Below are 12853 nucleotides of genomic sequence, written 5' to 3'. Positions count from 1 at the left end.
GAGACATAAAAAATGGAACATCAACCAAGAACACCACACAAAATAAACACCAAGACAAAGGAGAACTCCAAAGAAAAACAAAGCCCAACCAAAAAAGACTAGGCTAGGCAGACAGAAGAAAAAGGTAAAGCCAGCCGCAGAGACAAAGGCGATGGGCCTAAATGGGCTCCTTCTTCGTAAATAGGCTCAGTGTGGCATAAATGTTGGGGAATCGAAGGTGGCACACTATGCCCACTTGTACGCAGCCATTAGGGCTATAAGGGAGGCTATTCGTCATGCAAATCCAAGAGGCTGCAAGCACTTTTTGGATATCATCGATGCTTGATGGACTACACATCTTATGCATCCACTACATAAGGCTAGTAAGTACATGTGCAATTTGTTGCTACTCATTCATTCGATATTAATGGATATCTTTTATCTAATTGTGAGTTTTTAAATTGTGCAGCCTACTACTTTAACCTCAAATACCAGTACAACAACTGTTTCGGGTTAAAGATGGAGCTCATTTAGGCCGTGGTTGCGAAGTTGGAGCCAGACACAATGCTCCAGTCCTTGTGTGTCAATGAGGTGAGATAGTTGGGAATTAGGACTTAGGACTTGCATTTGAATTTTGAAAGAATTTAGCTAACCATTATTACAAATGATTGTAAAGCAAAGTTTTTAGGACGGATTTGGGTCCTTTGGAGCAGATGTTGTTGTGAAGGGACGGGATAACATTGGTCCAAGTTAGAACAATAACTCGTATAAAGCTATTACATTTTACGGATTATTGGATTAAGTAATAACTTATTGTTTTTTGTTATATTGCAACTGAGTTGTGGATTCTCTATGGCAGAAGTGCAGATAACCTTAGGAAAGTGGCAACCAAGGTCCTCTCGCATCCTTACCCCGCTTTTAGATGTGAAAGGATGTAAAGCACATTTAACTTGATCGACTCAAAGAGGCAGAACAGATTTGGGATCTCAATGCCTAAATGATCTTGTGCTCGTACACTATATCCTTAAATTGAAGATGCATCACATAAAGAGCCAGGTGGAGAGTGAGGGTAAGCAGGAGACCATTGACCTTGTTGATATTTTCAGGTAGACTCAGATGATGAGGACTCCCTTGTTGATTGGGTGAGAGACAGGAGTAAGGCGGTACTGGACTAACCTGGAGGGAGCTTAACCCAGATATTGCTTGTCATGTGGGCGTTGATGCCGTTGCATTCATGGCTGATGAGGGTCAGGTACATCCACATTAGTTAGATGGTATGCTTGACAAAGATTTAAAGATTGCCCCACGCAACGATGATTTTGTGCCTTACACATGCGCAGGATCTGGATGAGACCATGGCTCCTAGTGAGACTCAACACGGGAATGATGAGGATGGTGGTGATGATGATGAGGGTGGTGATGATGCCGATGATGATGATGGTGGTGATGATGATGACAATGACGATGATGATGAGGTCACGGTGGTGGACTTCCAAAGTGTATGGCAGTTTCACTACCGGAGACACAACCTAGCCCCATCAGATTCAGTGGGGAGACAGTTCACCCATGCCACCTAGGTCGAGCACCATGGTAGCATACCTCTTTATAGAGACAGGGGCTCCACATGTAGGGGTACTTGTGCCAAAGGGCCCCATGGCTAGTTCCACCCACTGTCCTAAAGGGACTTGACATGGCTAGCTTGGTAGACTCGATGGGATCTATGAGATTGGATTGCACGGAGGGCGTGGGGTCTACACAATACGAGGCTTATGGGCCTAACTACGAATATGGATATGAGGAAGCGTATGGTGTAGCATATGCTAAGTCATTTGCTGGTTCAAGTGCATATGGTGGCTCATCTGTTGATTTGAGCTGTATGTCTGCATGTGGATATTGGGATTGATTAGACAGATCATTTGTGGAGTCCATCTTTGGATATTCATCAGGGCCACTGGTCCACTGGTAGTAGTACCAGAAATAGATTCAATATCTTCAGCATATCGCGTTTTGAGCACTTAGCCATGGGAGTCGTTTCCTTTACAGCACATTACCTAAGATGGGGTGGCTGTTTTATGCTGATGATGCCACCTACATAAGGGCAATAACTGACTTCTTCGATCACTATAGGCATTCCATGTCTTAAGGCTGAGTTTGTCCACTATCTGAGAGCTACCTTGGTGAGGGGATGGAGCGAACCACTCTCTGCATTTCTGCTTTCCTCCTCATCCCCTTCTTTAATGCTCTAATTGCTTTCACTAGCTTTGCTGATACACTGGTGCACGTTTGAACGTCCATTGAACTGCCGGTGAGGTGTGCCTTAAACCTACTAATGCCATCTCCCAAGAACCTCCGGCCATAGAAATTACAGTGTCTTCACTTTATTACCCCAAATCCTTCGGTGGTCGAATTGTCTAGCGTGTCTTGGATCTCCTATAGGATGACACATGGCTTCTAGGTGTATGACCATTTTGACAACTTAAGGCCTGACATTATATGACTGTTGAGGATGATATTGACAGGTCCTACCTGCTCACCCAACAAGTCGGCTGGAACACCGGCCTAAGTAGATATGGGTAAGGTCAATGGATCTCCTAACTGTAACTGGTATGGATTGTCAGGCCTCAAAGCATGTACAGACAAATCATCTTGCTTGTCCAAGGATAGGAGGCCAATTCCTCAGTCTCATCTTGGGCCCTCACCCTATGATAGGAACTCCCGAAAGGCTGACTACGGGATCCCTTGGCCATTCAAACCCCCCAGACCTATAGGATGCTCCAGTTCTCTTTCGAGATCAATGAGTCAGACTTGTTTTGCCTGGACCTGGTCTGGACTTGGGTTCTCTATTGCAGACATCCCCAGCCCCCTTCCCAACCCTATGGCTCCCTTAGAACCCTTCCCCCTTCCATTCTAGTTAAACCCCAAACCTCCTCTAGCCCTAACCTACCATCCCAGCCCTTCCCCCATAGGATTTCTTTTTTTTCTTCCTACAAACTTGCGGCATCCTAGGAAGCCCTTAAACCCCTAATTGAAGAATTTCCCCCCTAACCCTAGAAAGACCAAGAGTGTAAGAAAAGAAAGAAAAGAAAGGAAGAGAGAGCAAGATCCCATCAAGACCCTAAGAAGAGATCTAGATTGCAAGAAAGAAAGAAGAGCCAAGACCCCAAGAAAAGAAAGAAAGAAGTTCAAGATTCATTTAAGAACTCTAGGAGAGCAATCTACCTTCATCCCTAGACCTATCTAGACCAACCGCAAGCCCCAGACTCCACCCTCCCTTTGCAACAAGATCCTAAATCCCTCTTCCTCTTTGCACAAATAGTAACCATCTTTTTGTCCTGCTTTATAGTAGGAGACTCCGTGCTTGATACAGAGTTGGTGAAGCTTCCTGTGCTGTTTCCAGCAGAACTTGTAAATATGTCATGGCTTTCTACAATGACGACAACAGTACCACTCCCATGAGAATGCCCTGCACCATTCTGTCAACTAAAAGCCGCCAAAGCTGAACTCACTAGATTTTTAATTGGTGTAGGTATCATGATTTTTCTCATGAGAGACACAAAGAAACTGTGTGAAAGTGTCTGCTAGGTGTGGCACATTATCACCACCTAATATGTTAGACTGAACAGAATCTTATTCTTTACTAAGGCTTCCCAGAAAACGCATGACTGCAAGATGCTCTCACTGGGTTTACATCTGAGTTATATCAGAAGATTCAGAACTAATAGGGACATTTGACCCTCTTACATTTTCCTATATTTAGCTCAATATTGGAGTATTGACTGACCCTTTCAATTAGCACGATAAAAGTATTATGACAGTTCATAGAATCAGGATAGATTATTAGCATCTGAATATAAGAGATTTAGACAATTCCACAAGTCTTTCTTTGTATGGACATGGGTGACCGACTTGACTCTCAGAGTGTCCATGCTATTCAATATGCATCCATTTTCTCCAAGATGTATTACCATTTGGCATGGATTGTGTTAGGTGATTTCATTGACCATGACCAGCCAAAATTAATGTAACAATGTGTTTCGGTTCCTGAAAATTATCGGCCCCTTCCAATTTCTTGTCAACCAGATGATGGGAGGAAGAGGACATTGCATCCATGACCACATTTTCTTTTAACCCATAAAGATTCACATTCTTTGGCCATTGAGAAGTCTAACATTGAATTTTAACTGTATGATTCAACCATGATATTAGGGTTAGGGAATGTGTAGTTATTTCCCTAAAATTAAGGGTTAGCCCAGAATCCTTTCCTTTTGTGAGACAGCAAATAAAGAACCAAACTTGGGAAAAAGAGATTCTTAACAAATTGACATGGGATGTTTCTAGGGTTAAGTTAGGGATGATTAGGGTTTTCCAGGGACAAGTTAGGATTTAATAAAATCAGCTTGGGATGATTAGAGTTTTAAGAAATCACTATGGGCTGGTTTGGGTTGAGTAGGGTTTTAACAAAATCACTATGGATAGTAATAAAGAGGCATGGGGTGTGTTTAGTGGTACCCACACTTCCCAAGGTTGACTAGGGCTGCCTGAAGCCGAGTATGAGAAGGTTTTGGGATGTTATGGGTTGGTTTTTAAGTGTAGAACTGATTCTTGGGTAGGTTTCTAGGAATCTGGGTTGGGTTTTTGTGATCTTGCCTTTCTTCTTGATCTTTCTTTATTTGTTTCGTTCTTTTTTCTTTTTTTCTTATTTCTTTCTTTTCTGTTCTGCTGCTGCAAAATCCAAATAGCGGAAAGGGGGTCAAAGCGAGAGAAATAGATGGAGTAGGGATGTTTCAGGGTATAAGAAAAGGTGGGGTTAGTTTCTAGGGTTGCCGCAGGGGTGGGAGAAGATTTCTTGGCTACTGCAATGGGTGGGGGAGGGTTCTTAGTAAGCTGCGATAGGAGGAGAAGAGTGGGGTTGGTGGCCATGGGCTAGGGGAGGGGCTTGGGAAGCTGTACTTGGATTAGTGGGGTTTACTATGGGTAAGGTGGGCTATATAAAGCCTTACAATTGGAGGGCAAAGACTTGGATTCAGTCTTGGAGACCTAACTTGGCTCAACTAGGGAATCCTTTATAATAGACTAGGATACCCTTTACAACTCGTTAAATATCAACCACAAATAAAAGAAAGCATCTTGCAAAATAACAACGAATTATCCTAATGGAATCTTAATTTAAAATTGATTTCAATTGGGACTCTCCAACTCTAACTGTGTTTCTCAATACAAACTCAATTAATGAAAGAAAATTAGATATGGACTCACAAAGATAACAAAAATTACTGGACCAAAATAATAATTAAAATAAGTAAGAAAATGACCAGAAAACCCCTGGTAGGGTTTGGGCAGCCACTAAGTGTGCCAATTGGGCTTGGGTCTAGGGCCCAAGTTGCTGGTTCAGAAAAGAAGTACTAGCAGAAAAATTGTCTTCCTAAATATCTTCAGATAACGGCAGCAACATATACAACTTATATCCTCACGGAATGGAAAAAAGGAGCAATTGATTCCTGCGGAATTCTTTAATGACCAAACCCAGATGTTTCTCAGAAAAAGAAGGAAAAAAAACTGAAACAGGAGCAAAGAGTGCTCTTCCTTTAATTGAAAAAGTGATGATGCTTCAAAACAGCTTCTAGAGCTTCCCACCCATAAAAAAAATAGACAGGAGAAGGGGAGAGACCAGTCCAATTGAAACTTTGTAGCAGTCTCTAATAGCCTGGCTCTGATGCCATGTAGGTAAGAATATGGAAACAGAGAAAATATGAAGAAGAAAAAGAGTGGAATATTAGAACCAGGAAGAGCTTTTCATTAGATAGGATCACTTGCCAAACATCTAATCAAATTGCAATCAAACTAAGGTAGAAGAGTTCCACCCAAACTTGGAAATTGAAAATAAAAGGAGCAAATATGGTGCTAGAATGCCTCCTCTAATCCCTAGCCCTTTTTCTTTCCCCTTTTGACCTTTATACATTCTAACATAACTCAGTACTTGGATAAAGTTGGATTCAATGCTTGACCTAGTCACCATCGTTGTATTAGGCTCTTTCAGAAGACAAGATTCCCACCAAAAAAAGTACAATATTTAGTAGTGGTTCTTCTTTCTATTGGAGATCCAGCCTGTTCTCAACACAAGTATGCCTATGATCAGAATGCAAGAGACCACAACCTGGCTTTAGATACCGCAATAATCTAATGATAGCGTGCCTATGAGATACCCTAGGAGATCCAGCTAGGAAAGGACAAAAACTGGCTCACTATATTAGTAGGAAAAGCAATATCCAACTGCATGATTGTCAGATAAATCAGCTTGCCCACCAATCAACGATACTTCTCAGGATTATTAAATAAATTGCCCCCATTAGCCACAAGTTTCATATTTGGATCCGTGGGAATATTAGAAGGTTGAGAAACCAGCATGTCGTTCTCTACAAGTTAATTCAAAATGTACTTGTCCTGATAAATCTTTTTTTCATCATCTCACTACTGTAGCTAGCGTTGGAATAGAGATATTGATAGGTTCTATTACTCTTATTGTGCTTTTCATGAGACTTTTGTCTCACCTACCTGGCAAGTTCAAACTTTTGAATACTTCCTCATGGACTAAATCCAGCTTTGAATATGCATGTCATTGTGTTGGAGTAATTAGAAAGTTATTTTCTAGTAGATGCCCACTGTTAGAGAACCCACTTTATATTGTAACAACTTCAGCCACGTGTACTTATTGATACAACTGTATCTATCTTGTAACTCTTCTATATAAGTTAATAATAGAGGTCTCTGTCAAGTACAGAGAAGTTCAGTTCTCACATGGTATCAATTGGCTTTAGGTCATTTTGGTCCTGGTTTTGCGCTGATTAGTGTCCACTTTTCTCTTGCTTTTTCTTGGAGGTTCTTGTTTTTCTTTTCGTTAATGGCTTCCTCACCTACAGCCTCTGATCCTGCATCTCGTTCTCCCGGCTCTGCTGTTCCTCCTATTGCAATGTTTCATCATTTTCTCAATGTCAACCGCACGCCTACGAACTGCTTAATTTGACGATCACAATTCTTGCCTCTTTTTGAAGGATATGGGTTAATGAGCTTCCTCGATGGTTCTTCTGTTTGTCCTTTGTCTCCTCAGGCATATCCTGCAACCACTGCTGCCTGGCGTTGCCAGGATAAACTTCTTCTCGGTTGGATACTGTCTTCCCTTTCTCAGCCTAGAGCACAAGTTGTTGGCCTAGAAACCTCTGCACGGGTTTGGCAGCGTCTGCCTGGGGCCTTTGCATCACAATCTCAGTCATGGATCTTGCAACTTTGTCTCAATCTTCATACTATTAAGAAGGGATCTGATTCCATGAGTTTCTACTTACTTGGAAGATCAATGCCATTGCCAATGAGTTGGCTCTTGTTGCTCAACCTATTTCAGATTCAGATTTGGTGTTATACACTCTTAGTGGTCTTTCATCTTAGTACAATTCCTTTGTGACATCTTTTTCTACAAGAGAACCAATTTTTATGGCTGAATTACATGGACTTCTTGCTGAAGAAATTCGCTAAGCATCCATTCTTGCAGATTTGACTAATGTCTGTTAATCTGGCATCCGAGAACTCTGACTCTCGGTCTTACTGTGGGCGTTCAAATTCTGGTCCTCGTTTCTTGAAGGGTGATTAATCTGCTTGAAGAACTTCTGATCGTGATGGTGGACGATCTTCTTTCGAATCTCATGGTGGTTCCAATTCTGGATCTAGGCCACCTCTATTTTGCCAGATTTGTAATCGTCATGGATACGCTGCTGCCTTCTATTACCAGCTTTTTGCACTGCCTGATGCTGCTGGCCCCTCTAATGCGTTGCTTGCTGGTGTTAGTAATCGGTCTCTGCCTAGCGAAACACCAATGGTTTTGCACCCTGACTTGGGTGCTACTAATCTGTTACTTCCGATCTCAACTCCATTCAGCAACACTCTTTGTACTCTGGTTCTAATGCAGTGACCATTGGTGATGGATCAGGTTTGTCAGTATCTAATATTGGCTCAAGTAAAATGATTCATGGCTCCAAAATGTTTCATGTGAATGACATCCTACATGTTCCTGATATACATTCTAATTTCTCAAGTGTTTGGTGGTTTGCTCCTGATAATGATGTATTTTTTGAGTTTTACCCTTATCTTTATGCTGTTAAGGGTTGAGCCTTGGAGTGTGTCCTCCTTCACGGGACAATTAGGAATGGACTGTATGAGCTTCCTCTACATCCTCCAGTCACCAATTCTCCCATTGCTTTGCTTGGTAAACGTGGGGCTTCCTCTGTTTGGTATTCAAGGCTCAGTCATCCTTCATCTTGGGTTGTACAATGGGTTGTGCAGCGGTTTGAGCTCCCTGTTATTGCTCAGTCTTCTTCTACTTCTTTGTGTAGCCGTGTCACCTTGGAAAGGCTTATAAGCTGCCCTTCTCACCTGCATCTTCTCATACAACTGCACCACTTCAGCTGATATATTCTGATTTGTGGGGCTAGCTCCTCTTTTATCTGAAACTGTCCATCGTTATTATGTTCTGTTCATGGATGACTTTTCTAGATTTGTATGGTATTTTGCTTTGTCTGGCAATTCAGATGTAAATTTTGTGCTTAAACAGTTTAAAGTTATGGTAGAAAAACAATTTAGTTAATCTATTAAGCACTTTCAATCCGACTGGGGAGGTGAGTGTAGAGGATTATCTACTTTCCTCATCTCTTGTGGCATTTTACACAGACTGTCTTCACCTCACACATTGGAACAAAATGGTGCCATTGAGCAGAAGCCCTGACATGCTGTAGAGACTGGTTTGACTCTCATGGCTCATGCAAAAGGCCATTATCATATTGGTCCTATGCCTTTGATACTACTATTTACATAATTATCCGGCTACCTACACTTGTTCCCCAAAACTGCTATGTACCTAATTAACCAGCTATCTACACTGGTTCTCCGAAATACATCTTCATATGACCTTTTGTTCAATTGGACAATGGATTATGACTTTCTTAAGGTGTTTGAGTGCACATGCTACCCTCTATTGCGTCCATTCAATAAACACAAGCATGAGTTCTGATATGTTGTATGTGCATTTTTGGGGTATGATTCATGCCGTAAGGGTTATCGATGTCTTAATTTGACTACATGCAAGCTTCTGGTTTCTAGGCATGTTCTGAAAACATTTTTCCTCTTCATGTACCCCCCTTCCTCTGTTCCATCTACTTCATTTCATCCGTTTCAATCCATTGTTGGGTCTACTACTTCAGCAATTCCACATCATTGGGACTTCTTTTGTCATCTTGGCCTTTTTCTACTCTTGGCCCACTTGCAATTCCACCGCTTGTTTCTCAATTACATACATCTAACCTAGCCCCTTGTATTTCACAACCGTCCAATGATGTTCCACTAGTACCTGACTCGTATTATCTACTAATGTGCCTTCACAATTACCTACTATATCTCAGGTTTCATGCCTTCTACTGGGCCTAGTGATCCTTGTCATTCATCTGTTGCACCTATGCCAAGTCATCCAATTGTCACTTGTAGTAAGGATGGAACTCGGCGGCCACATGTACTTATTGGCCAATGTGATACCAAACATCCACTTCCTTTTGCCTTATTAGCTGAGGTCCCTGCAGTACTTAAAACCTACTCGTAATTCTGATGCCGCCAGGTCACCTGGGTAGTGGGCTGCCATGGCCACTGAATTTTAATCCCTTATACAAAATGGGACTTGGACTCGTACTCCTCTTGGTCACAACTTGTTAAGTTGTAAGTGGTTTTTTTGCATAAAGCATAAAGCCGATGGGTCCATTGATCATTATAAAGCACGTCTTGTTGCTAAAGAGTTTAGTCAAGAGCTCGGACTAGATTACATTGAGGCTTTTAATCCTATCGTCAAATCGACCTCTATTCGCACGGTTCTCTCTATTGGTTGGGGTCTTTGTCAGCTTGATATTGGTAATGCTTTTTTTGATGGATTTGTCATTGAAGAACTTTTTATGTGGCAACCACTAGGCATTGTTGATTCCCAATATCCAAACTATGTTTGCAGACGTCGCCGCTCACTTTTTGGTCTTAAACAAGTACTAAGAGCTTGGTTTCAACTTTTGCATGATTTCCTTCTTAGCTTGGGATTTATGGTCTCCAAGACTGATGCTTCCTTCCTGTTTACGCTTCTCATGTCATTTTGACTTATCTTTTGCTCTACGTTGATGATACTATTCTCACATATAATGATGCATTTGTGTTGAATAGTTTTTTAGATGCTCTTGGTTGAGACTTGAGAGTTTTCTCTTCGAGATTTAGGATTTCCATCTTATTTTTTGGGCATTGAGGTGAGTTCAGTTTCTAATGGTCTTTCATTATTTCAAAGAAGAAAATATATATTGGATGTTTTGGTTCAATCTCGGATGCTGGGTGCTAAGCCTCATGCCACACTAGCTGTTTCTTCACTTCAGCTCTCTTGCACCACAGGGACTCCTTTATTGGATCCCACTGAGTATCAAAGCACTATTGGTGCTTGGCAATATGTCACTTTGACTCCCCCTGATGTTTCGTTTGCGGGGAATGTAGCTTTGCCAATTTCTTTCTTCCCCTACTGATGAGCATTGGTTCATTGTCTAAAGGGTACTACAGATTTGGGTCTTCTCATTCAGGCTTCTCCATCTTGAGGGCTCCATGCTTATTTTGATGCTGATTGGGCTAGTGGCCTTTATGATCACAAATCGACAGGTGGTTATCATTTTTTTGGTCCTGCTCGTCTCCTGGCAAACTCGTAGACACAGATGGTGTGCGATCTAATACTGAGAGTGAATTCTGGGCATTGGCATTGGCTGCAACAGAATTGACCTGGCTTTTTTCTTTTCTCTCTGAGCTGCATGTACCTACTCTAATACTGCCTGTTTTTCATGCCCAAACGAAAACAAGCACTTGTTGATACAGCTATATCAACAATACACGTGGCTGAAGTTGTGACAATATCAAGTGGGTTCTCTAACATCCGCTACTGTAGTAGTACCAAAAATAAACCAAAATGAAATGTACAACTAAGCGTTGAGTTGTATTGTCAATCAGCAAAAAATTTACGAAGAACCAAGATTTTACCTTAACCTGCAATTGTTATGGTATATATCGGTAGTATATATGATCCCAACCACCTCCCCACCTCCTTTCCTGCTTCCTCTTCCCAAGAAACAAAATTATGACTTTGAATGACTGACTTTGTTTTTATGTGTTACTCAAACTAGCAGACTCAAAGCACAAGAGATTTCATCGTTTGCATGGGGTAACCATGCAATTCACATTTGTTATGGATACCTAAAAGTGATAAATAATGCATTAATCATAAAACTTGGTAATTTGGTTGCCTTTGTCCAACCATGTTTGGGGAGTTGAGTTATTATTTCTCAATTCTGATTTTGGTCCATTCTTTTTCATATACCCTGCAGAGCAACCTCCGCTACCACTCATGTCGTTCTTGGGCAGTTCAAGACATGTGTCATCCTTATTGGAGGTTTCCTTCTCTTTGGTTCTAATCCTGGCATAGTAAGTCTGTGTGGTGCAATCACTGCCCTTGCTGGTATGTCTGTGTACACTTACCTTAATTTGCGGCAGACAAGCAAGTCATCTCCAAGACAAGCACCTTTTTCTCTAGCTAAATCCAAGCTGAGTAGGGAAAATGCGGAGATGCATGATGGACGTTGTGGCGGGGAGTCTGTCTGAAAGGCATTATCTCTAAGTTAAGACTCAGGAAGAAGAAACTTTTGTTGCAGAAGATAACGTGCTGCTAACCCAGTTATGTTTTTATTTATTTTATTTGACCTTGATATTGTTTCCTCTCTTCCAAGTTTCCATTTAGATATTATGATCTTTCAGTTCATGTGGTACACTAGGTTTATATAACCTGGCATCCGAGTCAAAGGATATGTAATTTAGGAATCACGGAAACAGAGTTCTGACATATTTTCAGGGTAAACTCTTCTAGGTTGTATTGTTGATTTTACTGACGTATTCCCCCTTGGTTGCTTTGTTACTTCTTTTCACATACATGTAACATAATCATGCAACACCTTCTTGGTTAATGCAAACTTGTTTCGTCATTTGCCTGCCATCCATTTCGTGAGTGTGGTTCTGGTTAGCAGTTGTGCATCATTATATATATGCTGGTGCTACAGTAACCGAATTAGCCTGTTCTTTCCTGCCAGTGGAATATTTAGCTTTGCTCTATTCTGTGGGTTAGTGATTATCCATCTGAATGTGCCATATGAGGACTGGGTGGTTGCAGGTTAGCTAGTTGACCCAGCCATTGTTTGGTTGAGTCGAAACTGAGGTTGTTGGTAGAATTGATAAATTTGGTAAGTTTGCTTGTTCTAAATTTCATCTGATGCGGACTAGTCTAAAAGTTAATACCGGTTTTTCCCTTCTGGTAAGATTAGCTGTTGAATTGTTTGTTTTACTGAGATGTATTAGATCCTCGTGGCTTTGTTACCAGTTTAACTACACACTTGCAATAAATCTGTTAAACGCATTGTCGGGAACATGTTTATACCGACGCCCCCAAAATGTTTAAGTAATGCACTGACACTTTTTTTTATGTTTCGCAAGCAGAGACCTCAAAATTGGACTCTTTGAACACATTACCCCAGTTTCGTAGTGTTTTCCCTTAAATCACTGTTTTGAGTTATTTTGGATTCAAAACTATAACACCCTGGGGCGGAGCCAGAATTGAACATTGGGGGGGGGGCCGAATGTATGTGGGCCAATGTGGGATCCATTGTAGGTCCCATCTCAGAGTATATTATTATATTTTAATGTGGAGTCTACATTAAAAATGAGGTAAATTAATAGAAAATTCGTGAGTGAGAGAGAAAGAATAATTTGAGAAAGAGAGTGAATA

The 12853-nt window shown here is 41.3% G+C and overlaps 1 protein-coding gene across 1 annotated transcript in view; it reads left to right on the top strand.

Moving 5' to 3' along the window:
* The window catches only part of LOC149015804 (nucleotide-sugar uncharacterized transporter 2-like), a 91068-nt gene extending 78442 nt beyond the window's left edge, over window positions 1–12626 (top strand). The window contains exon 7 of the mRNA XM_089155732.1: window positions 11406–12626. Within this exon, the coding sequence (XP_089011858.1) occupies window positions 11406–11679 (274 nt within the window). The 3' untranslated portion in view covers window positions 11680–12626. The remainder of the gene's footprint in view (window positions 1–11405) is intronic.
* The last annotated feature ends 227 nt before the right edge of the window (window positions 12627–12853 follow it).

The sequence above is a fragment of the Hakea prostrata genome, chromosome 5, assembly GCF_041222555.1.
Source record: "Hakea prostrata isolate BN-2017 chromosome 5, UWA_Hpros_2, whole genome shotgun sequence".
Classification (NCBI taxonomy): Eukaryota; Viridiplantae; Streptophyta; class Magnoliopsida; order Proteales; family Proteaceae; genus Hakea; species Hakea prostrata.
The sequence above is the reverse complement of the archived record's forward strand: the minus strand, read 5'-3'. Positions and strand labels throughout refer to the sequence as shown.